The 27,533-nt window shown below is 34.7% G+C and overlaps 1 protein-coding gene across 1 annotated transcript; it reads right to left on the bottom strand.

Moving 5' to 3' along the window:
* Positions 1 to 389: 389 nt before the first annotated feature.
* LOC137931264 (uncharacterized) lies at positions 390 to 27,070 on the bottom strand. The gene is made up of 4 exons (XM_068774728.1): positions 27,064 to 27,070; positions 6,045 to 6,245; positions 1,587 to 1,756; positions 390 to 1,103 (listed from the first exon to the last, which is right to left on the bottom strand). Exons 1-4 carry the CDS (start codon positions 27,068 to 27,070, stop codon positions 390 to 392), a joined length of 1,092 nt encoding a protein of 363 aa, XP_068630829.1.
* Between the last annotated feature and the right edge of the window lie 463 nt (positions 27,071 to 27,533).

Below are 27,533 nucleotides of genomic sequence, written 5' to 3'. Positions count from 1 at the left end.
TCTTAAAATCATGTGTCCTCTGATATGTCCATCATGACAACATAATGATAAATGCGAGGATAAAAGATTACAAACAAAAACTGTACACAATAATTAAATGTTGTTTAAAATTGATTAAAATCCATGTCGAAAATGTAAACATATTATAAAATATTATTGTAAATAGACAGGAGATGTATGTATTTACAGTTAACAGTTAAACATATCAATGAAACCTAGATCCGTGAGGATTAAATCAATTAAAGTCCACTCTCCAGTGATGTTAAAGATCATCGTTGTGAGCTTTCTATTCATAAATTCATATGAATTCATAACGACGTGAGTGAGTGTTACGTTTAGCGGAATCCTTTAATTCTCTGCGTATATTCGTCATCAGTTGGTCTAACAATTTACAGCTCACTTGGCTCTCGGGACGCGGAGGTTGAAGCAGATCGTTGGGGACTAGTAGCATGAACATGCGGGGCCAGAACGTGAACCCTCACATCACCGGTAGCAACATTGTACTCTACGGCCCGCCTGTATCGAGTGCATTGGGGTCCAGTAAGAGTGCTCTTGCAGCAGCAATAATTAAACACACGGGCGTAAGCGCGACGGAAGTTGGAAATGAAAAGAGCATAAAAGAAAGTAGTAAACGTCGAGCGTCCGATACCGAGCCAAGCGCTTTTGTAGTATACCGGGTCGCTGGCGCCAGGGTACAGATAAATGATAACAAGGTAAGGTGTCCACATGGCCACGTAAAAGATGAAGGATGTTATGTTCACAGCAGCAGAAGCGCGGTCCGTGTAGTACTGGTCAGATCGGCGGTAATGAATAAGCGTACGGACTTGTCTTGCGATGCCAATAACGGAAGCGAAGAGTCCAAAGATAGTTATTATGAAGGGTATGCCGTAGAACAATCCAGAAGTCAGTTGCCTGTAAAAAACGTTTCCAAGGCTACGTCGCTCGCAATAGTCATAGTCGAGACCCAAGTAGACGCCTACGGCCGCCGCAGTAGTAGTCATGGTGTAAACTGAGGTACAGACGAGCCCGATGCGCATCGATATGAACCAGTCGTAGTCGTCATCAGAGCGATAAAGGCGGTAGTAGTTCTCGATGGCTACCAACTGTTAACAATAAACCTTTATCAGATATTATGAAGTAAAAAATATTTATGAACGACCCTGGGAATGAATTAATTAAGAGTCTCGTAACTAACCTAATAAAAAAAATAATTATCTGCTGTGGATTATAAACATATTAACTACATCAAAGTTGATAGTCTTATTGAAAACATTAATCCAGTGGTAAGTGTCCAAATGAATAATAGAATTGAACTTATTAGATATTAGAACTTCTTAGATTTATTTATACTTATTTCGAGGGATGGTTATTACTTCCATACATAATTTATTGAATATTAAGTAAATTGGAAATCTTTGAAGATCGTTAGCGCAGAGAACTTACTGTGGCGTGTAATATTAAACGATTCTATGATACCTCATATTAAAAAGCTGAAAATAAAACTAGAAAAGTATAAGCATCGATACAGAAAAGATATATGACACACAAAATATATTTGAAAAAATGTATTTGAAATTTAAGCATACCGCAAAGAAGACGCTGTAAGAATACGTAGATGTTTCAGTCAGAAATTGAAGTGCGCGGCAATGGTCTACGCTGTCCCACTGGCCCGACAGGAGCACCACTGCCGATGCCGGCATCACCCCAGCGGTTATGAGAAGGTCGGATATCGCAGTGCAAGCCAGGAACACATAACCTGTTAAATAAAACATTATGACCATAACACGGTCTACTTGCTTCACTATTTTAATAAAAAAATGATGAATGAATAAATTTTGATGGTGACATCATTGTATGTGCAAATTTCTTTCAATTTAATAATGTAGAAAGTTGAATTAGGAATATAGAACTACCCCGTGGCTATTTAAAAAAGTAAAGTGGGAGGAATGAGGGTAAGGTGATCCCTAACTGGGAGATATCGTAGTCCCTCACAGTGCATAGGGTGATCACCGGGAGGATTTTAGTGTGTAGGTATCCCACCTAACCATGTCCTCCCCCAAGAGCCAGAGCATCTTATTGAACACTCGGACGATTTACCCCCAAAAAAAAGGGTTAAAACTGAATATATTATACTATTGGTTCGATTGTCGAAAGTTACAAAAATATTTTGTGTGCAATTGCAATTTCAAACTGTAAATGATGAAGTCGATTCAATTTTAGATCTAAAACGTGACAGGTATGTGGATTATTTGTACACTTTTTCTGGGAAAAGGCCACTATTCAGCCAGTGGGGATATCACAATAGCTGACAAAACACTAACAATAATAAATGTACGGTAAAATTTTAAATTTATCAATGTTCATACGTGGATTGATGAAAAGAAGAATGAAAAAAGTATGTCTTTGCATCATTACTTAACAAGAAATTGCAAAATTTAGAACAAGATAAAGACTAAAATATTAATATTTTTGGCGTTATATCAAACAGAAAACTCAGAGTGGAGTTTTTTTTGACGTCAATACAGCTTTCAACACTACTTTCGAATTCCGAAATCCAATATTCGCACCCGAGTGTTTGTCAAAGGATACTGAGGGAGTGCAAAATTCCCAGTGCACCAGATTTTTAATTATTTTTTTTCGTTTCCGTCTAAATCTAGTATTATAAGTGATGCGTTGTCATAAAAGTAAGTATAAATACAATTCTTCACATAGAATTTGTTTTATAAACAAAATTTTTACTTATACATAACGACCGTTGAAGGATGCCACCATAGGAGAGCTCATCAAATTCTAGTTTCTATCATATTGATTTCTTCTTTCATTCTTTTTAATACCTTTGCAAGTAAATAAATGTGGATATGTAAACAATATAATAAGATAAATAGATATCTAAAAGTCTTACTAGGCTTTTCCATGAATATTAAAATAGTACTACTAATTTTGCTTACTAAACATCTTATGAAATATTATAATTACATTCACTTCTTTCGAGAAACACTTAACAGAAATACGTACTGGTCAGTGAATTGAAAATACGATGAGATTTTTTCAAATGTTTAATTTCAGCACGACAGAATGATTTTAAACGATCAAAGAAAATATGACAAAAATATTGATGTATATAGGTTACATTATTAATGAATAATCCGCTTTATTCCTTATGTCTGTACATGGAACGTCTAATATCATTATCGTATTATAATAAAAAAAAACTTTTGATATTCTTTAACAATAGAATAGTCAATAAAGTTAAATTATGTTTGTATGGATGCATGAGATGAATATTATCGAGCAACACTGTGATACAATGACATCACTATTGCAATCCGTCCACAATTAGCTTTCTTTATGAAACTCTAACAATAATAGTTTCATAAAGAAAGCTAGAGTAATGTTATTTACGTCTGAGTCTATGTCATCGATAATTTTTTTCATATAATGAGAATTTCCCAGCAATAGTGCACGCAAAGTAAGTTTTGTTAAAAAGTGAAATTATTGACAAATAAAATTCTCGACAGAGAAAATGCCCAAAGAAAAGAATATAACAAATCTCAAAAACATTAAGTAAATTGTATCTATCACCTCCGCCACGTTTAGTATTGAGTATTTTTTGTAGCCGACGTCTACTGCAATGTCTTCCCGAAAGATATCTATGGGGTGACCACGCTCAGCAGTCGGGTTGGCGATCGCAGTGTGAGATTGTGGTACACTGAGGACACTACTATCCCTCCTCTGGAAAATTGTTATCAAGCAATGGCAATTCTACAAAATTTATACATAAAGTGAAAACATAAGATGGAGAGACTGGGAATCCGGGACTAAGAATATCCGGGGAATCGAATCCGCGATCTACTATCGAAAGTCTCGGGCCTGTCAGCTCACAGCTAGGCTACTACTGTTCTTTTTTTTTTTGTAAAAGTTTTCTTAATTTAAATATAAAAATGGGTATTTATCATTTCAAACATTATCGTCTAGTGATAGGAAACACACTCGCTATATTGGCATCTCTGATATTCCCGAGTGAAATAGCAACAAGGCTTAATTAGAGTAGTAGTACGTTCAATGTTGTGCATTGAAATAGTACAGCTGTTTGATGGATATTCCCAAATTTGATGTTTGATTGTACGGAATTAGTGTGATAATTTTTCTTCGAATATGATGATGATTTCTATTATGTTACTTCTAAGTGTTAATATTTATCGATTATTATAGCTCTAGGAGATACTATCAAGCATTTTGTTAAAGTTGAAACAACCTTTTTTTTTAACTTAAAAACTGTTAAAATAACCTATTAAAAATTAATCCTTATTTTGTTTTATTTAAATGAGAGTCGTTCCAAACGCGGAAAAATTTATTTATACGATGTTATAGCAATCTACAGTGGCAACATTAACCTTGACTAGAAAACATCGGCTTATAAGGACATAATCCTAATCGCAATTTGCAAACACGTAGACATAATTGCATTCTTGGTGACAATTAAATATTAAAATATTCATGTCCCGAATTAATTTCATTACAACTATCCAATGTTACACTTAGAGCTCTGGCGAGGTAGACCGCTTGAAATTTGCTTTTAAAAAAATATGAGTATCACTTAAAATGGATTGACATGTACAAAAAACGACAGTTGCTTATAATCAGTGTTTTTTTTTTAAAAAATAGGAGTTACAAAAATATTATAGACACATCAATATAACTTTTACAAACCTTCGTGTATTTTCAAGGTATTCGTATTGACGAATTGTATATTTTGTATCGTAATATGCTCTTCATAGGTCATTCTAGTCGGCTATTATATGTTCATGTTTTCAGATTTATTTTTATTTTTCGAGATATAATTATAAATTATTTAAATGCACACAATAAATTTAAACATCGGCAATTTTATTTAAAGTAATTAAAGATTTTAATTATGTGCATTAATATATAATACGTCATTAAAACTTTTAACGAAGTAATAGAGATTTTGATTCATTACATGTAATGATTTGTTAGAAGGCAACCAAAAAGTTCAACCCGGTTTACTTTAATTTATCTGAGATCATGTATTAGGCAAAATGTTGTCTACATTAGTTTTAATTGAGCCTGCAGAGTTTCTATTTTACTCCTCTTGATTTTTTGAATATGTATTTTTCGTGCAATTGTTACTTCTATAATTTCGGGAAATATATATATTAAACCCTCGATTTTCTTTAGACTTTCGTTTCGTTGAATCATACTTTATTGCTTTTCAATTCGAGTTATTGTAACCCTTAAAATGCAATAGACTCTGTTTAATTTCTTTTTAAAAGTCTTTCCTGTTTAACCATATTTTTAAACATTTAGTGAAGAGCGGTAGGGATACACCCAAGATAATCAGTGTCATAAGCCGGCCTATAAGAATGTGTTCTTATACGTTTTATAATGAAATATCATATGTACACTATTTACGCGTTTGTCAAAGTAAGACATTAGACATATTGTTATAATAATATACCTGTATATAGTACTATCAATAAAAAGTGGGATTGCGTAGGATATAATATGGTTAAACTCTATTGTACTAAAAGATAGATAACGCGAGCCTTCTCATTTACCACAAAACGAAAGACTTCTACAATAATAACAAGGTTACTGCAGAAGTTTATTCAAGAATTAAAATATAAATGTTTAAGTATTTGAAAGAACCGGCTACAAGAAGGAATTTAAAAAATCTTATTAAATTACTACGCCAGATAGTGTAAACTCAAATATGTATTTATTATTGTTATTTTTACAAAATACATACGTTTTTTCTAATAACTTACATACACACAGATACTACAAAATATAATAAAAAATAGTAAAATTAACTACACCGAAATTCAATAAATTAGAGAAAGTTGTTATTCAAGTAAATTTTGATTAATTATAAGTGCTGTTGGTTTCTTCGATAAATTAAAAAAAAAAAAAAGAAATATGCCAGAACTTTATTATATTGATAATGCGATAAATGTTAAGAAAAAACAGAGCAGGTAACTAGATAAAAGTATTAAAATAGCGGAAGAAATTGTTTTACTTACCAGCTCTATTCAGAGTATGCTCGACGAAAAATGTAGTCACAAAAAATACATTCATGATGGTTCCGACGCACATGCCCATAGTCACGAGGAGTAGGCGGTTAATCCTCGGCCACTCTTCCGTTAGTGCTATAGGCGAGTACGTGCGGTTGGCACCTGATGGGGGGAAGTCGAAGCCAAAGCTGCCCACGGGGAAAAACAAACCTGTGCAAAAATAAACCAAATTTAAATTGTGTGCCCGTGTTTATGCTTGTGAGTATTTAGATATAAGAGGCTTTGAAACTGTCTCGACAATGCCTTATGCAGTTCATGATAAGATTGAACTACCTACGAATACACAAAGGCTCGGAGATTTGAATACATTATTAATAAAGTGACATAATAATAAAGAAATATGCCTAACATAATATAATAAGTATATTTATATAAGTAATATGCAAAAGTTATGTAGTATTAGTATGATAGAACTAAAATTCGAGTCAAGTAGGGTACGGGCCGCATGTAATAAATAATTACAAGTTTTTCAGGGTACTGATTATAAGTGTAAAAGTTTTAAAGAAGTGAATGTATGTTTTGCGGTACACTCTATGATAAGAATAAGCTTTTTCAAAATTCGAATTGCTGCATATTAAAATTAATTATTCTTTACTACTACTTTTTTACTGCTAGAAAATATTGGTCTGTCGCATGTCAATGTAAATTTAAATGATGGTAGCATATTTCAGAGTGATCACGACAGGGAGATGGGAAATAGAATTAAAAGATTTAAAGCCTTTCGCTTCCAAATAAGCTACGCATGCTCTCCTTTCTTAGCTTTTACACATACAACGAAACAATCTATATGTTGGTTGTGTACAGCCTATACATTGTTGTGTATCGGTATTTAGTTCAATGTTTATACAGTCTCTTACTTTCGTAAAGGATAGACCTTAAAGAGATAAAGAGAGAAAGACAAAAACTATGTCAAACGTCTATGTAAATCCTCTAAATCGTAAATTAGAAATGTGGAGATCCGTAAACGAATGAAAGTCGGTTGACATAGCCCAGCAAATTAGTAAGTTGCAGTGGTAAGTGAGCAGGCCACGTAACATCTTTTAGTTTTCTAATTGTACTTGTACTTCGTCATGTTTTTTTAAATTTTCCAACTCTAAGATCGCAAAAAGGGACCTTTCGTTATTTGAAAATGTAATGAATTCAAAGTTACACAACCGGATACGGGTAACCCAGCTTTTAAAATAGATTTCCGTCGTTTGAAAGAACATGGCAGGCGATACCGCGACAATTTAATTACTATGTTTTGTGTACAGGCAGTCTCTCGAAACGATGATCTTAGGCGGCAAATAACACTTTAAAATGTACCATCGCAGATAAAAGATTGGTTATATAAAAGCTCGAAAGAAGGAATGTAGAACTCATTTGTTGTTAAAAATAAATGATTTTAGAAATAATAGACAACCTAATGATAATATAGTACGAAAGAAGAGCTTTCATAATTCGGAATACCACGTATTAAAATTAGTTATTGTTATTATACGTGGCTGCAGATTTTGTGTTGCCAACTCATTCGCTTGTCGCATTCCAATAGAAAAAATGGAGATCAGAATTAAAGGCTTTATTATTATTATAGTGAGAAAGCAACGCAGAAACTCCCATCTTGCGAACTATTTTTTATTTCGTCATTTATAAGTATTAGTTAAAAATACGAAGAATTAAGGTAAAGTTAAAAAAAATGTAGAGAAATCTTCTCGTGATATTTTTAATATTAAACTTCTTAAGAGTTTATAATTAGCTTTTAATATATTTAGAAAATTACTTTTACTCTCCAACAATTTTGTCTAAGTTGATACGGTAATAACTTATATGAATTGAACTATAACGAAAAAAATTTTCAAATCAATCTTTCTTGCGGATTGGTTATACGATATTTTACTATTACTGGCGGTTCACCAAATTACCGGTATAATTTTGTGTTTGAAAAATCAATATTAATTTATTTAAGATTGTCAGTGGAGCTTCTGAAACAATCAGCGCCATCTGTATGGTACATATGTCTTTACTATTATATCGAAGCCCTTTCTATACACATAGATATACTTTCATAAAAAATATTATTTATATTCACATAAGTTATAATAACTTTAATAGATGGGGAGGATTATATTCTCTAAATATCACATTTTCGTTTTCATTCCTTATTTAATTAATTTTCATGGTAGATTTTGTATACAATGTATGCAATGGAAGTAAGTACTATTTATCAATTAAACAGAATAAATAAAGCTCTCGGAATCCAACTATATCAACTCTTTGCAATAAGAAATAAAATACAGTAATTTACTTTCGGAAATCGCAACTGTTCCACATTATTAATTTCTATAACCACCAACGAATGAGTCTAGTAATTAAAATATGGAACGTATACATGATTAAAACTTCGATCAATAAAGCCTTATTGAATAAAGTAAATTAAAAACTCTTGCACAAAACAAAGTTTTCTTAAATTTTGTACATGGCGATATACTAATTTAATATTATAGATTATAACGTGTTATTAAAAGTTTTCCGTTAACATACTTTCATACAATTTTTTGCAACGCAACAATAATGAAAGATTTTAGCTGTGTTTCAGATCATAGAAAACACATTAAAAGTTGCTTTTGTTTACAAAATATATATACACAATATTTCAGTATTATCATTCGTTCATGTTCTACCACTAAAATTTAATTAGAATCTACGGTACGTACGTTAAAATGATTGCAGTTTTTGTACAGTCAGTATCACTTGACCATCAAGCGTAAGCACAATTTAACGAGGTTTCACTCATTTGGTCATTACGTAGAGAAATAATAGAAAAAAAACTATCATTGGATATTTACCGAAAGCTAATTAGGAGGACATAAGGTAATGCCCAGGACGACCGCCTACAAAGTGGACAGACAACCTTGTTAAGATCATTATGTGACGCCGGATATAGGCTACATCCAATCGATCCAATCTATGTAAGAGACCAGTGTCCACCACTGGACTACGGATGAAATGATAATGATGGAGGAAATAATACAATAATAAATGAAAAGAATACAATATTGGTACTAAAATATACCGTAAATAATAAGTATTCATTACGGTTCTATAGGAACTAGGGATAAAACTGAAAGATAAAGTCACTGAAAGATAAAAGTACAGATATAAGGTGAAAAATCAAATTAAAAATCATCCTATATACTAATTCAAATGAAGATGTAGAGATAAATGTCTCAACGTAAACAAGAGAAACGGAGCAATAGAGCGACAGACTGGTATCCCAGGAATGATCTCAGGTCTCACGGCCGTATAGTGAGTACATTGGAGTATGAACTAACATTTACTATTTATAATTTCTTGTTTAGAGCGGGAATAAATCCGGAACAATAGAAGTCGTTTGAGGAGGCTATTACTATAAGAGAAATCGATCTAAGATACATTTTATAAACAAATTGTTAATTGAATCATTGCAATAAAAATAAAATACAGTGTTTACTAATTCCATCTTTCTAGCAGGGACATGTGAGATAAAATTTGTGCGGTGATGTGCGTTTTTAATTAAAGTGCAGGAAAACAAACAAACCATTTTCTACATTTTTTTGGTTCTTGACCCGACGTTGTAAAATAAGTATATAATGTTTTTTTCCCACGTCATATTACTTTACTTTATAACTTTATATTTCGTTTATAAAAGTACACAAGTTGTGCTATAACTTTATGCTCCTAAAATTTCTGTGTAAATAGTAGCTTAGGATAGTAATATATTAGGTAATTTTTACTTATTTGTCACTATTTTTCTAATAATTTGTACATTTATAAGAGATGGTCTACTTTTCAAATAAACACATGGTCAAAAAGCTTGAATAATTTAAACTTTTGGCTTTTTTTCACATCGAAGATGATCATTTGGATTTAGATCTGAGCTTTTCGTTGGCCAAATTAAGACAAAAACATATTAGGATGACAAAAATTCCTTATCTGTGCTTTGCAGTATGCTTTGGATCATACAAGTCCAAATAAACGGAAGCACATGTTCAGCGTAAAGTAACAATTTTCATCTAGTGCATTTTTTATTAGAAATAATTCATATTTACTTTTATCTGCTTAACTGGCTCGATACAATGCTTTCATGTCACTCTTGGATATTTAGCGAAGTATACTTAATTCTGTGTGACTTTATTTCCGATATACCCTTACGGGCGTATCGAGATTACAAAAGTTGATTAAAAATACATGCTATATGTTATACTTGTTAAAAAAATTCCTTTTAATAAGCTTTTTTTATTAAACAACCTCCATTTTATGTAATTACTTTTGTTATTGATGAAAAAACTAATATCAAGAAATCATGCTGATAAAATAAGCCATTTTTATATTGTTTTATCGTATTATTGGTCTGGGTCAAAGAACGAAAAAGAAATAAAAACTCTTTTGTTTTCATTCAAATAGGAAGCTCTAAAAAAGTTCTTTATTTTCCAATGGCGAAATAAATTGCTTTGTGTATTTCAAAATACTAAATATCTTTTTTGACGATTGTGAAGTTATAATTTTACAAATGTAGGTAAAAGCTAAAGGTAAATAACAGTATATAAAACTTGTGGATTTTTTTTTAAATTCAATATCTTTCATTTAGTATAATAATGTTAAAACGTTTTGAAAACTAGCGTGGCATGAATGTGCGTTACGACTCCGTGTAGCACCATTATCAGTACGTAGTCTTAAAGAGTATATTTCTGTGTATGGTATGGAGGCCATTACCCCCACAGTTTGGAATGATCATTGCTTAATGAATACTGATGATGCGAATTATTTCTCATTCTCTCGTTATTCTCAACGGTAGCGAACTTAGAACAGCTTAGCTGTACTTTTCCTTGATACAACCAAACGAATTGGAAAGTTGATGTGTTCTCAAGCAGTGAACGTCTTGAAATGATGATGATGACGGTTCGAAGAATAAAGAATTTATCTTCTTTGTATCTGTTGTCCTTCTTCTTTTTTAAAAACATTGTAATTTACGCCGATCTTTTATTCTTCTCACAAACTAAAACTAACATTTATATTATCATTATTATTATTTTTTGTACTTAACGTACGCGTATCTTTAAAAATAATTAAAACTGCATATATTACTCGTAAATAAAGCCATTGTTATGCATTTCATCTCATCTTATTTAACTTTAGCATTATGATAACGACATAAAAGCCATTGGAAGTGCGCTAAGAATTAAATTTCTGGTTGAATTAAAGCAGTTCTAAGTCCTTGGTTAATAATAGTGAACTTAATAATCATGTCTTTTTTAACGAAATATTTGTATAATTGGAAGTCAAGCTATTAAAATAGCAGAACAATTAAATAGGATCTCGCTACAGCTGCACTATGTTTGATGAGCGAAAGAAATCGGAGACAAGTGCACGATAGACGAGAATTTACATTTGAAAATAGAATTTATTAATTCTTACTATCTCAGAGCAAATCCGGTAAGGAGGTTACTTAATTTGTACCGTGTGTGTATTCTCATTTGTTACTCCATTAAAGTTGCTCTTAAAACAATACTATTAACTCGTTTTCATGATTACAGTATAATGTAGGTATTATAAGTACATTTCAACTATGATTAAAATAAATAGCAGCCACTCGTAAGTCGAACTGACATCGAAAACCGCTGGATTATGATCGCTGTAGACTTTTCATCAAGATATCATCATAATTTTAGCCGTGGATCGCCCCAATAAATTTTCAATAGGACCGCTTGGAAGTAGTCTAAATTCAGTGTTTACAGAAGTCCTAAGCTTGCCTTAACGTGATCTTCACTCCAGAACCTTAATGCTCCAGCGGCCAACAAGTGCTGCACGCTACCTCGACACTGCTACTTTTTTATATGAGACATAATAAATAAAGAGCATTTATTTCATTTGCTCATTATTATGCTATTGACTTATTTCCAAACAGTAACATCATCAAAGCAAATCACTTGCATTCACAGCCTCGAGACTTTGAATGGTTTATTTAACTCCAGTACTGTTCAAGCTGAAACCATTTTATACATAAACACCGCTATATTCCATCTATTATGCCAAGAGATTATCTCTATTAACACTTATACACCTCACGATCCTTTGATCAGATCATACCAACTAATTCTAACATTTGAACTAGCGTATATCTCTACGTCGAATTCGCGCGTAATGTTTTTTTTTAATAACAAACGTGGACCAAAGTCCATAAAAGACTCTTTGTGTCGGTATAACAAAAACACCAAATAGTACAAAAGGTTTTTGACGGATTCACTATTCGGTTTATGGAATTGAATTTGTAAAAAAATATGTTCTGTTCGTTCTATTCCGTACATAAAAGCCAAATATTTTGTTTACAAAGCTAAACACAGAAATCTTGTTTTCATTGAAATCAAAACAATAACTTCCCAGAAATTTCTGTTATTAATTCCTGCTTAAAACAAAATATCATTGGTTATTACAAAGCAAAAGACGCGTTTACATGGTGACAAATGTCAGCTTACGTTTGCTATTTGCACGGTGCGGACCGCATTATCGATTAACAATTTTGGAGTGCAATAATTTATATCTAATTAATCAGTGATTGAGACATATCGCAGTGGTGACATATGGCAGAAACATATTCAGAAAATAATATGTAAATGATTGAAAAATTTTCAGATTAACTTGAAACTTGTTGCTAAGAGGTTAATAAAGTTTTTGATGTTATTAAAAATAAATTGTTTTACGCATCTATAAAAGTTTAGCTACCCGTAAACTCGTCATTATATTTCTTAAAATTTTTATATGAATATCTTTGAAATGGTGGTAATTAATTAACCTCGCTCTTTCTGCCAAATGGCTATACGTTCGTTCTCTATATTAATAGATTTTTTATCAATACTTATTTTCGTATGTATAAGGAATTATGTTTCCTTTGTTTTTGTTTCCTTTGTTTCGGAGTAGATATATACCTGTGCATACGGTTTACGAACAAAAGTAGTCGACATAGCTTAGTGGATCGAGAAGTTGAAGTGTTAGTGCGCAGACCACATAGCGCGAAGAATTGATGGGGTTACAAAGTTCTGTTGTGGAGACCGCGCATCGGCAGGAGCAACTTAAGACCTCGAACAAGGTGAAAAGATAACATTAATATGGTCGTTGGAGGACGCTAAATGCAGGCCGCTCTAACTAATATTGGAAGTCTATGGGCTGGCCTATGTTTAGCAGTGATCGTCCTATGGCTAAAATATTGAAGATGATTTAACGCTACAATTCGTACAAAATAATAAGCAATTACTTACACTTTTTGAAATACAGTTGAATCTAGAATCTATAATCCGCTTGAAGCGAGTGGATTTTACGCAACAATTTTTATTATACAATAAAATCACTGATCCGTAAATGATTCTATTAAAGAAAGCTAGGTAACTCCAGCTCCGAGAATTTCCGCATCAAGAGAATAATCGGACAGGTAGGTGTATAGGAGTTGAGATCAGGAGCATTTTACATTATAGTTATAAGTACGATGGGTATTTGATCATTATAAACATTATCACCCTTTCAGCTGCAGGAGTTCTATTGCTGGACATAAACCTTAGATGTAGATTTGTAATAGGACTTGGAATGCCAACCGTAACATGGTTATGTTATTACCTTGTAAGTGGACGTCTTACACTGCATTTGCCGGTCTATGGACTCCACTTCAGAACTTTAACCTTGTCTGCCCACCGCCATTTCAAATTGCCAATCCCCTAGACTACGTTGGTTACATTTGTTCGTCTAAGGAAATTAATGGAATGAGAGTTATCGAAACATGCGAAACTTATTTATATATTACACTCATTTACCACTTTCTTTTCAATCTGATGCTTGACTAGCCAACAGTTTTCTTAGTACTTTGTAGCCTGTTCAACGCGTCCTTGTTAATATACAACTAGCTGCTTAGAGTTGGTTAGAGTGAACCGGAAAGTGCGGTGTTCGGTGCATCTGCAGAGAGTAACTTCTCAAAATGTAATCTTAAATTCCTTAAGCTATTTTCAGGCAGAAATAGAAACAGGTTTACTGGAAACTGTTTCGCAAGGCACGACTTGCTTGCTAAGCATTTCATCATACCAGCCGACAGTTACTGACTGCAAAACAAAGGTCTCTCCCAAAGATCGCCGCGATGATCGGTTTGGCGCTGCCTGTATCTAGCGACTTTCTGCAACCTTCCTTAACTATGTCGTCGGTACACCCAGTTGGAGACTTGCAAAGTCTTTAATCTGATTATGCCAAATTTGCATGCTTTCAGAGTAACATGTTTCGTCATTGCTTCTAATAAAGTTTACAATATTCTCGTTGTATTCGTTTTTAATATTGGAAAAGAGAAATAGTTTCAGCACAAATACAATAAAGTCAAATCAAATGATATCAGTGTCATGACTGCATCGAATCGTTATATTGTAAACTATAACTCTACCATGTAACCGTTTACCAAGGCTTTCTTCTGTACATTATGAAAATATTTGGTAAATTTGTATTAACGTAGTTAAAAGATTTTTTTGTAATAAATCAGTTGTAGAACTAATTTGAAATCATTATTTTTCACGAACATAAATCTCAGTTATTTTATGTAACAAAACAGGTCAGTTACAAAAATATCAACAAGCGCCCTCTATTGCTTTATATGTAAGTTATTAGGATTGTAGACAAAAGTGTTTTCTCTAGTGCTAAACCACGGGTGTGATAGCCATTCAAATTAGAAACAGATAAATAAGGCAAGTAAGTCAATTATTTACGACTGAAGTAACAAAGCAGTGTTATATAAGTAAAACAACAGAATAAACTATACAAGTGATTGATTATATGTGTAAAAAGTTTAAAGGTGTATATTTATAGCCTATTTGTTAGCAAAAAGCTTTAATACATATTTACGAATACTTTATATAAAGTGATCATTCTGAAATAAGTCACCTTAATCTATTTTTTCAATAGAACGCGACATGCTTATAAATTCTGGCTCTATAAAATCTATAGTAGTAAGCAATAAATATTTTTAATGTTTTTTTTTAACTATATCATTATAATGTTTTTTATATCCCTAAAATTATAGTTTTTTAGACAGGTTATACCTTACTCCTGCAAACTTTAAATGAAATGAAACAAATGTCAACAGTTGTGCTGCCTTAAGAAAATGTAACTTTTATAATCATTAAAAAAGTACTCAAAATTACAATTATAATTATTAAGAAATATAACCTTACAGCTTCATAGTATTAAACTTAGCCTTTTTGTTTTATGACTAACTTGTTTACTAATTCTTATGTATCCAGTTCGATCGCTGTCACGATGAATGTTCATTAACTCAAGCTCAATGAGTCGTCTCCTATACTGTTCTTCATGTAGCTATTCAGTTTGAAAAACATGTTTATTCTGTTGACTCTAGTTAAATTTGTATTTACCTCTTTAAATTGCATATATTAGGTTTTTCTCTAAATTTATAAACTAATTGTTATGCTAGTTACGATTTATTGTTTCACGATGATATATACAAATACATACATGCATACATATACATAAACATACACATATATATATACATATACGTGTGTGTGTTTATTTATATGTATATATTTTTTATTAGTTTTTTTTTTCCTTTTTCAGGTTTTATACCTACTTTACTATTAATAATAGGGTTTAGTGCTAATTTGTGCAAAAAAAAAAGTGTGAACTGCGACTGCAAGTCTCAATCCTCTACGGCTTAACTTCCTTTGCTCTATTATTAATATCGGGCAGTTATAGTACATTTGCTTTTGTTTGCTTTAGTTTTTTATACAGTTCATTGATAAATAAGAATCTACGTCTTCTTTTTCTGTACATAACATCAGTTTGTTATTATTGGTACGTGTGGGAGTATCATATTAAATTTCGTATTTGCATCCGAAAATATTAGTTTATATTTGACTAAGTGATTAAGTCTTGTTCTTATTTATTTGAGTGTGATTCTCATGAGAAACAGCTGCGAAATTGTCCCCTTTGCTAACTCAGACGTCAACTGTTGTTTGGCTTTTGATCTAAAGAGCTTTGACTCCATTAATGACTCTGTTGGATTTAGATTCGGCCTCCAACATCGTTACTATTGACGGGATAACGGTTACTGGGAAAGCAAGTTTCAATATTGACTCTCATCCATCGTTTCAGTTTATTTCTCTGGCTTTAACGCTAAATTTAGAAATCAGAATGATGTAACTAAATTTTTTTTTCTCATGATGCATAATAATTAATTGTAAAGATGTATACTGTACCTTATGGTATGTTTAAGATTTTATATAGTAAATAAAAAGATTTTTTAATAACCACGTCCCAATAAAAAATTATACAAAAAAAATAAATTCCCTGTTTGATTCTGAATGGTCTCTGAAAGGTAAAGATTAATTAATATTAATAGTAAGATAATATTATTGGGCCTCATAGTTCTAAAGAGTAAATGTGAGAAATTTCAATAGATGCTTTTAAAATTATACACGACGAATAAACATCAGTAGATAGTGGTCCCTGTGTCAATGACATAATGTAATAGTCAGCCTAGTCGTAGTAGTCTTGGAAATAGCTTCTCATTTTGCGCAATACTTTTCGTCTGTTTACACTAATACCTGCAAATTGTTTATCTTCCTCTTTTACTGTAATTTTTAATAAGTCGCTGCAATTCGAGAGAATGAAGTTTTAGGTAAATTTTTCACTGTTCACTTTAAGATAACGCTCAAAAATACTGCAAAAGGCCACACGGGTTCATAGAGTCAAGGTCGACTGTAATAAATTTAGTTTTAGACCATGATAACTTCATTAACCGTTCGGAGTTACGTACATAAATGCCATTAATACAGACTTCCGGAAAGCGTTTAATCACAACATCTTTTAGCATAAAATTTTTGTCGTAACAACTTGTACAGGTGGTTCAAAATTTATTCAAAGTATCTACACTCTCTGGATGCGAGTGACGCAAGAGCGGTAGTCGTGGCGATCATTATGTCAGGCATATGAATCGCAATGAGCGTCTATCGTCTAAAGAGATGATATAAATCCATACTTAACGGTTATTACTCACATCCTTTAATAACGAAATTTAATATTCACCGGGATTCGTATTTGAGCCATGTTTCGTTCAACATATTTAAATATATTACAAGTGAATGTTAATGCTCATCAATATCCATTTGCAGACGTTTTATAAATATTATTTCCTATTCTTCCCTATCACAATCAATTCGAATTTGATTAATGGCAAGATGATCTGATTCGTTTAGCAGTCTGGAGTCCGTCGTTTCAACCGCACTACAAGTCATAGGCCTTCTCCAAAAATATCGACAGGTATCCAAAAGTATCGACAGGGGATATATTATAATCGCAACGCTTGACAGGCGAGTGTGATGGCAGTGTTTTATTATGGTAAGCAGAGTACACTGCACCCCATCTTCAGAAAACTTGTTTTTGTGAGCAGCGGCAATCATACATATTAATTGCACAAAGTAAATAACTTATGTAACATTGTATCACGACAATCGATCCCGCGACATCGCCAGTGAAAGCCTTCTACCGCTGGATTATCACTTCTTTAAGAATTACTTCATTAAATATTACCGATAACAATAAAATAAATAAAACACAATTAAAACAATAGAGATATCGGCATAATATTCTGATTTAGAAAAATTATGTTTTTCTAAACTTTGACGTTTGATAATTACAAAATAATTTTAGAAGAAAACTTGTTAACATGTGATAAAATACAAAAAAAGTAAACGTTTGTAACAAAATGGTTAAAAATGCTTTGGACCATATACACATATATACGTAGATGTACTAAATATAGAAAGAGGCAAAAATGATTTCTCAGGCAGATCTGTTATCACGACAACTTATATAAAATTCAAATCTGTACAGATCATTCTAATCATTGTAATATTATTATCTCACAGGGGCGTTAATTTCTTTAGGACAATTTAGATTATTATTTTTTAAAAAATAATATGCGGCGACCACGATTGCTTACATTTAGTTAACAAAACCCAATTTAATGTACCAGCTTTGCTTGTGATATTGCAATACTAACTTCAATCAAAATATTCCATTAATAGATTGGCCCGGCAGCATCTGCATAGGTCAAGTCATGAAGATATCATAGGAGACTATAAAATCTATTTTAGAAATAAATTTCTGTAGTTCTCCAAAGAGGTGTGAATAGAGTCTGTTTATGATATATTACAGTTTAAAGATTTAATCTGTGTAATCTACATTCTTATTCTACTTCTTATGCATGCCGTGGTCGCTTATAATTGTGGCAGTATTAATATCAGAATTCCAAAAAATTTCGCAACCATAAAATACAAAGTTTTAAAACATGATGTTAAAAATCGATTAACTTATGAACAAAAACAGTTATTGGTTTCTGAACACACTTCTTCAGACACAGACTTCTGAACGTGCCTACGTATTTCTTTATTTAGGTTTAACAACACTGTAAACTTATAGTTAGTAGTCGAAATGATTTAGTAATTGAAAAATCGTAGTAATTTTCGTAATACATTCTATCAAAAACGTTTTTCATTAAACAATACGTTAAAAAAATACTGTAAACTTTTATTAGTATTACGATTTTGATACTGATATCTATTATTAATTGAGATTGAAAAAAGGTTCAATTTACTTCAATTCGAACTGGCTTTACATTAAACATGTTCAATGTCAATATTGAACTAGTTTCCTATAATATGTTGTTAACCTTTTACAACGGTTAACATTTCATCGACGCCATTGTAAGCTTGCATTAAATTAAGACATATTGCTATTTATTTATTTATATAATAGGTATACTCGAAAAGTTTTAAGAAACACAATTAAGGTGTTCTGTAGGTTGATTTCTTTTTAAGCAACTTTCCTTCAGCGTCGGCAAAAAGTTTTATCTATGTGAGTCAATTATCAAAACACATTTTCCGGTTTACAAGAGTTAGTTCTCTAATATAATAAACACATTCTAGCGATGAAGATTGTATCTAATTAGGCTCATATTAAATTTTAGAGAACAGAAGTTGTTACGCGGTGCCAAACCATTACTTAACTCACATCGCGTAACTACGCGGTGGTAAGGCGTGCTTTAACTGTCGCGTATACACAGCGTAACGACGCGGTGGTGGTGCAGTTTAGACGCGGTGGTAGTACGGTCTGGGCGTGCAGGCGTGTTTTAATCGTCGCGTATATACGGCGTAAGAGCGCGGTGGCGGTAAACTTTAGTCGCGGTGGTAGTACGGTCTCGGCGTTCTGGCGTGCTTTTTACCGTCAGGAATACAATGCGTAACGACGCGGTGGTGGTGCAGTTTAGACGCGGTGGTAGTACGGTATGGGCGTGCAGGCGTGCTCTAATCGTCGCATATACACGGCGTAAGAGCGCGGTGGCGGTACACTTTAGTCGCGGTGGTAGTACGGTCTCGGCGTCCTGGCGTGCTTTTTACCGTCAGGAATACAATGCGTAACGACGCGGTGGTGGTGCAGTTTAGACGCGTTGGTAGTACGGTCTGGGCGTGCAGGCGTGTTTTAATCGTCGCGTATATACGGCGTAAGAGCGCGGTGGCGGTAAACTTTAGTCGCGGTGGTAGTACGGTCTCGGCGTTCTGGCGTGCTTTTTACCGTCAGGAATACAATGCGTAACGACGCGGTGGTGGTGCAGTTTAGACGCGGTGGTAGTACGGTATGGGCGTGCAGGCGTGCTCTAATCGTCGCATATACACGGCGTAAGAGCGCGGTGGCGGTACACTTTAGTCGCGGTGGTAGTACGGTCTCGGCGTCCTGGCGTGCTTTTTACCGTCAGGAATACAATGCGTAACGACGCGGTGGTGGTGCAGTTTAGACGCGTTGGTAGTACGGTCTGGGCGTGCAGGCGTGTTTTAATCGTCGCGTATATACGGCGTAAGAGCGCGGTGGCGGTACACTTTAGTCGCGGTGGTAGTACGGTCTCGGCGTCCTTGCGTGCTTTTTACCGTCAGGAATACAATGCGTAATGACGCGGTGGTGGTGCAGTTTAGACGAGGTGGTAGTACGGTCTGGGCGTGCAGGCGTGTTTTAATCGTCGCGTATATACGGCGTAAGAGCGCGGTGGCGGTACACTTTAGTCGCGGTGGTAGTACGGTCTCGGCGTCCTGGCGTGCTTTTTACCGTCAGGAATACAATGCGTAACGACGCGGTGGTGGTGCAGTTTAGACGCGTTGGTAGTACGGTCTGGGCGTGCAGGCGTGTTTTAATCGTCGCGTATATACGGCGTAAGAGCGCGGTGGCGGTACACTTTAGTCGCGGTGGTAGTACGGTCTCGGCGTCCTTGCGTGCTTTTTACCGTCAGGAATACAATGCGTAATGACGCGGTGGTGGTGCAGTTTAGACGAGGTGGTAGTACGGTCTGGGCGTGCAGGCGTGTTTTAATCGTCGCGTGTATACGGCGTAAGAGCGCGGTGGCGGTACACTTTAGTCGCGGTGGTAGTACGGTCTCGGCGTCCTGGCGTGCTTTTTACCGTCAGGAATACAATGCGTAACGACGCGGTGGTGGTGCAGTTTAGACGCGTTGGTAGTACGGTCTGGGCGTGCAGGCGTGTTTTAATCGTCGCGTATATACGGCGTAAGAGCGCGGTGGCGGTACACTTTAGTCGCGGTGGTAGTACGGTCTCGGCGTCCTGGCGTGCTTTTTACCGTCAGGAATACAATGCGTAACGACGCGGTGGTGGTGCAGTTTAGACGCGTTGGTAGTACGGTCTGGGCGTGCAGGCGTGTTTTAATCGTCGCGTGTATACGGCGTAAGAGCGCGGTGGCGGTACTCTTTAGTCGCGGTGGTAGTACGGTCTCGGCGTGCTGCCGTGCTTTTTACCGTCAGGAATACAATGCGTAATGACGCGGTGGTGGTGCAGTTTAGACGAGGTGGTAGTACGGTCTGGGCGTGCAGGCGTGTTTTAATCGTCGCGTATATACGGCGTAAGAGCGCGGTGGCGGTACACTTTAGTCGCGGTGGTAGTACGGTCTCGGCGTCCTGGCGTGCTTTTTACCGTCAGGAATACAATGCGTAACGACGCGGTGGTGGTGCAGTTTAGACGCGTTGGTAGTACGGTCTGGGCGTGCAGGCGTGTTTTAATCGTCGCGTATATACGGCGTAAGAGCGCGGTGGCGGTACACTTTAGTCGCGGTGGTAGTACGGTCTCGGCGTCCTTGCGTGCTTTTTACCGTCAGGAATACAATGCGTAATGACGCGGTGGTGGTGCAGTTTAGACGAGGTGGTAGTACGGTCTGGGCGTGCAGGCGTGTTTTAATCGTCGCGTGTATACGGCGTAAGAGCGCGGTGGCGGTACACTTTAGTCGCGGTGGTAGTACGGTCTCGGCGTCCTGGCGTGCTTTTTACCGTCAGGAATACAATGCGTAACGACGCGGTGGTGGTGCAGTTTAGACGCGTTGGTAGTACGGTCTGGGCGTGCAGGCGTGTTTTAATCGTCGCGTATATACGGCGTAAGAGCGCGGTGGCGGTACACTTTAGTCGCGGTGGTAGTACGGTCTCGGCGTCCTGGCGTGCTTTTTACCGTCAGGAATACAATGCGTAACGACGCGGTGGTGGTGCAGTTTAGACGCGTTGGTAGTACGGTCTGGGCGTGCAGGCGTGTTTTAATCGTCGCGTGTATACGGCGTAAGAGCGCGGTGGCGGTACTCTTTAGTCGCGGTGGTAGTACGGTCTCGGCGTGCTGCCGTGCTTTTTACCGTCGGGAATACACAGCGTAACGACGCGGTGGTAGTACGGTCTGGGCGTCCAGTCGTGTTTTAATCGTCGCGTTTAAACGGCGTAAGAGCGCGGTGGCGGTGCACTTTAGTCGCGGTGGTAGTACGGTCTCGGCGTGCAGGCGTGCTTTTTACCGTCGGGAATACACAGCGTAACGACGCGGTGGTAGTACGGTCTGAGCGTGCAGGCGTGTTTTAATCGTCGTGTATATACGGCGTAAGAGCGCGGTGGCGGTAAACTTTAGTCGCGGTGGTAGTACGGTCTCGGCGTCCTTGCGTGCTTTTTACCGTCAGGAATACAATGCGTAATGACGCGGTGGTGGTGCAGTTTAGACGCGGTGGTAGTACGGCGTCAGTGTGCCGGCGTGTTTTAATCATCGCGTATACACGGCGTAATGACACGGTGGTAGTTCATTTCAGACGCGGTGGTAGTACGGTTTCCGTGTGCCGGCGTGTTTTAATCGTCACGTATATACGGCGCAAGAGCGCAGTAGCGGTACATTTTAGACTATGTGTGCTGTAACCGTCGCGGAAAAACAAAGTTTATAATTGTAGCAGTTCCTTTTATTATGAAATATTTGTAACTCTGATAATCAATTATTAATCAATAGTTTTCCTTTTCCTCTTTTTTGTTGCAGATCTTAACTAGACACTGTTATTGAACTGTGCAATAGCATTTAATATGTCTCTATTTTTACTCCATAATGTAATGAGACCAGCCAATCGTTAATCGGAACCGGAACTGAGACCCTTACGAGGCGTTGAGGCATAAGACGTTAAGACGAATGTTCTAATAGTTACTACGAAACCCTTCAAACAGGAAGACTGTAATAATTGCTTCACTCTGTTGGGCGACTGAAATTATTTCTATTATCCCCACATAGACGGCGCCTTACACGAGTCTTTAACATATCACTCAGATATCTATAAGTTCTAAATTCACCTCAACCATAGCTTGTTCTAGCCTTAGGTAGTTTTTTTTTACTTATGGAATACGTGGCCTTTGTTGTGTACGACTTATAATTATATTACTACAACGTTTTTATCGTTAGTTAAGTTCCCAAGATGTTACAACTTTGACTTTATGTCCAAGCGATTGAACGATTTTAAAAATTCACAAACATTTTTTTTTCGGTTGTAACTTATTTTCATCACATCATATCTTATTAGCATCTAAAAGTCCTAAATTCAATAACCTCTTCATCGTTCTAAAACGTCAATTTATTTATTTAAAAATTAAACAGTGTGACGTTAGGAATTAAAACCAGTACAAAATATAAAAAAATGTAGATGCGTATCTCACAAAGTTGTTTACGGATTATGTGTTATTATTATTTACTTTCTAACTGATAAAGAATGCCTGAAGGCATTAAGTTCATTATTATATAAATTAGTAAACCGACGAATAAATAACGGAGCTAATGAAAAGAGTGCAAAACAAATAAGTTAATAAGTACACGAAAAAGTCGTCTGTAAACAAAATAAGTTATAATACTTATAACTTTTGTACTGCGCATTAGCTACCACTAACGAGATATGTTAGATACTATAAGTATTAAAAAAAATTATATGTACCACGTACCACAGACACCAAATCACACATAACAACTGATCCGAGATTACGCCCGTGATCGAAAAACTAAGCGCATGTCTAATCATAGCCCAGGCTGATCGCTCTCGGTGGCCTTTGATGCAGCCCACAGAGCATTTGCCTGAGTCACCTAAGATCTTGTCGATCAATAAATCCGGTGAAGTAATAATATACCATGACGAAGACTTTCGATCTAGACTAAACCCTCTCAGAATACCAGATCTCATATGCAACCAAAGACCTGTACGTCGGTGAATTTACTATGCTCATCTCCAACACCTAACAAAGCCTTGGCGTCGGATTTTGTGATCTTCTGTACATATGTCTTGGCCCTGCGATGGCTCGAGAGTTAATTTTTCTCATATCTGTATAGTTAAGAATGGAAAGCTCCGGGTATTTCTTAAGCCGTTGTGGCACTAGGCTAACGCCGTTAAAACCATGTTAAACGTAAAAGCGTTTCTGCAGTTTTAGGAAAGGGCTTTAACGTGGTTCGGCATCGAACCAGCGCGTGGGGCTGCGGCCTGAGAATTGCCGTCTATCCATTTCAGATCTCTCCGATGATCAAAAGTTTTTCCAACTTTTTTTGACTGTGTCCGAAAACTTAGAAAATCCGCTTTGAGTATACAGTGGAAAGGCAAGTGGACACTCTGTTCAGTTGATATCGATGCGCTTGTTCCATGTGCACACAGAATTCGAAACAATCGCCTCCAACAATACATTCTGAATTATTTAAGTTATTATTGGTTAGGTTAAAAGTAAATGTGGTGCACTATACTGTAGATTGAAAACGCCGACAAATAAGTTCTGGAACGGAGAGTACATGAAGTAGTATTTTCTTAATGCGTTAAATGCATATGGTAACACTGCTCATTACAACGAGAAAGTTGGTAAACTTCGTTGTAAACTGAACCAGAAACATCATCCTCTTAATAAGTTGTAAAATATTTGCTTGGAATACGCTGCGAAACCATCTAACGAAGGATATTTAAAAATAAACTTAGTTTTTAGTCAAGTTTTCTAGTTTCTTTTCTTTATTGTTGAAGTTTGTACCGAAATCCGCGAAATCAAGTAAATCTAACCAAATCAATTCAAATTTATTTGATTACGTTAAAGATGTATGTGAAATGAATATTAATACCTTTATGACAAGACAATGATAAATATGATTAATCGTTTATTATTTACGTATGGAATTCGCATAATAGTTATAACACTACGGGCAAAGTATACATTAAACATAGTATAATAATTATAAAAGATGTAAATAAAAAAAAATTAAAACTTTTTCTTTGTTGATAAACAGAAGCTAATATTTTTTTAGAAAATATGTTTGAAATACACGTGTATATCACAAGAAAATATTCCTGTAGTTGAAGATTACTGTTTCTTTTTCGTTCCCAAACATCGAGTTTAATTAACTCACAGTGATCAATTTATTATTTAAATTATATTATTAATTTTAATGATTTAATTTATTTTTTAAAATTTAATCTCAATTGTGCAAAATGTGTAGTTTCTGAATTGTTAGGAAGAAGGCAGCGGAAACCGATGCTACAAGATAAAGATTATTATTAGAATAGTCTATTAAAATATTATCAGCATATTTATGGAATATTAACATCGAAATATTCGTTCTTGTCGACGCCATGGTGTGGCGTGATGTCTTCAAATAACACCCACGCGCTGTCATTTCAAATTCATATCAAAGCCTTGTACTCCAATTACTTTTAACATTCTATGATGATTGATACTATTTAAATTACATATAATCATAAAGCCAGATAGACTACACTGTAAATGTGATCACAGAAAAATGAGCATTAGTAAAGTAAGTTGAAATTGTCGTTGAAAAAAAGGAACTTATGTCGTTTCAAATCTAAATCTTTGTATAAGGGTAACAAATTACGAAATACTTGTATATGATAGATATTTAAAAACATCTTCGCTAATATAGCAGGTAAAAAAGAAAATTTCTTTTCCAGTTGAGCCTAGTCCTTAGAACGATGTGTAGTTTCTTATCGTATCACGACTGTAGTACTATAAAAGACATAATCGTTTCTACAGAAGCCTTAGTATTCCATTCGCTAACATCTTTAAGCTTTGGTATTGTTTTTTGAATTACATCCGTATGGAATTAAGCGACGGATTAGTCACTATAGTAATCATAATTTGTTTTTTTTTTACGTTTAATTATTGAAATAAAGTATTGCAAGTTAAACATTACAATACTAATTTGCTAATTTGATTTGTAATTGTTATTGCGTTGTGATGTCGTGGTGATTTTGTTAAGAATGTATTCGCTTCATTGTACTGGATAGCTCTCAATATAAATTATTCGCCTCTAATTACTTAGTAAACCTAAATGGTATTCGACTAGAATAGATATCAAAGCTTGAAATACTTAAAAGTGCGCGCATCCATCCGTCGGCAAGTATGTTGAACAAGCCGACGGCACGGCGGTTTGCCGCCGTCGGAATCCAATTTCTACCCCATGATATATAAAACCAGTTTTAGATAATTTAACTCTTTGTTTTAAGATTTTAATGCATAGTTGTTTCTCGCCGAAGCAGTATTTTAACTATACATTTCCAAATATTATATTTCTAACTCCAAATGAACAATATGTTACTTATTGACAAAATTAACAGCTGTGATGTGCATTATTCACACTATCTTTCTTATACTGCTGAAAAGGTTCTATTAATAACATTTTAAGCAGTTTTAACCAAACAAAGACAATCGCATAGTCAAAAAAATAATATAATGCAATTATTTACTAAAAACTTTTCTTTCTACGCTAATATAATAATATACTTCTATAACAGCATATTCGCAACTGCGACAAATTATTATTAAACTAGAATACAACTGCAAAAATTACTTACTAAATTTCGCGTAAGATAGCTTGATTAAACCATATAAATAATATATCACTGCACTTATTTTATTGCATGTGCTTTAGGTTTACTTTTTCTATAATAATTAAACTTATTAATATGTATAGACAATTTTAATATAATATATTATTAGCAATATAAATAGACAATATTAAACTTATATTTATTATAAAACCTCTAATTACAACTCGCAATAGTACGAAAGTAATTTGATTGAAAAAGGCAACATTATCTTAATTCTTTTTATATAAAATGTTGAACATCGCCGATAATCAATTGTACTGGAGAAAACTTTTATCTACGTTTTACTGTCTTGTTTTATGAGACTATAAAGAAATGAATTGGTAATTGCCAGACGTTAAGTATCCTAAAGATACGATCGAAATACCCTACGAATGAAACAACAATAGATAACCATTTAAAAGTCTTAGACGCAGCATAGAAAGACGTATGTGAATTATTTATATTAGTAAATACATTAAATAATGTTTAAAATCGGTATTTTGTATGTGTTTTATTTCAAACGTAACGGATTTATAAATAAACGCTCTTGAATGAATGAAAGCCTCAAAAACTTGATTATAATTAATATTTCAAGAGAAATATCAAGTTATGTACAGTACATATCTCTAAATTAACTTACTAGGAAAAACACATACAAAAATTTGGCGACAAATTAATAAATAATACAATAAAAAAGTTAACGAAAGTTTTAAAAGACGCGGGTACTTACCTTCCATGATGAACGAAGCCACCACTTAAAATTCTAAGTTAAAATAATATTACTAATGGAAAAAAAAACATTAAAACACTTTAGAATACTTAAAAGAAGAGAACAGGTATTAATTGTAAAAAGACTGATAAGTTTTGAAACTCGGGAAATTATTCTCCAACCACCTTTCGTTATAACGAGTATTATTCACGACGGCGACTAGAGACGTTCTGCCATCCGGATGTGTTGGGCGGAGTATAGGTGTGGGGGGTGGAAGCTGCGCCCAAGGGTTGAAAATTTACTCTGCGCATTTTCAGAACCCAACTTCAGCGCCGAACTGGCGACGAGTAGGCGGTACAGTGACGTAATTTCTATTTAAAATATATTTTTTTCATTTTTATAAACTACACAATATATTTTATATCATTTACGATTAAATCTAGTCGTAATGGTATATACGTTTTAGTGTCTGTTGGATTACATTCTTAACG

The sequence above is a fragment of the Battus philenor genome, unplaced genomic scaffold (genome assembly GCF_028537555.1).
Source record: "Battus philenor isolate CCGP_79_NKW_IND1 unplaced genomic scaffold, ilBatPhil1.0.hap1 SCAF_1, whole genome shotgun sequence".
Taxonomy (NCBI): Eukaryota; Metazoa; Arthropoda; class Insecta; order Lepidoptera; family Papilionidae; genus Battus; species Battus philenor.
The sequence above is the reverse complement of the archived record's forward strand: the minus strand, read 5'-3'. Positions and strand labels throughout refer to the sequence as shown.

Excerpts from the sequence above, each read along its gene's own strand:
- LOC137931264 (XM_068774728.1), bottom strand. Across the intron at positions 1,757-6,044 it reads GCATACTCTGAATAGAGCTG|GTTATGTGTTCCTGGCTTGC; the intron begins GTAAGTAAAACA and ends TTTATTTAACAG. Across the intron at positions 1,104-1,586 it reads CTTACAGCGTCTTCTTTGCG|TTGGTAGCCATCGAGAACTA; the intron begins GTATGCTTAAAT and ends TATTGTTAACAG.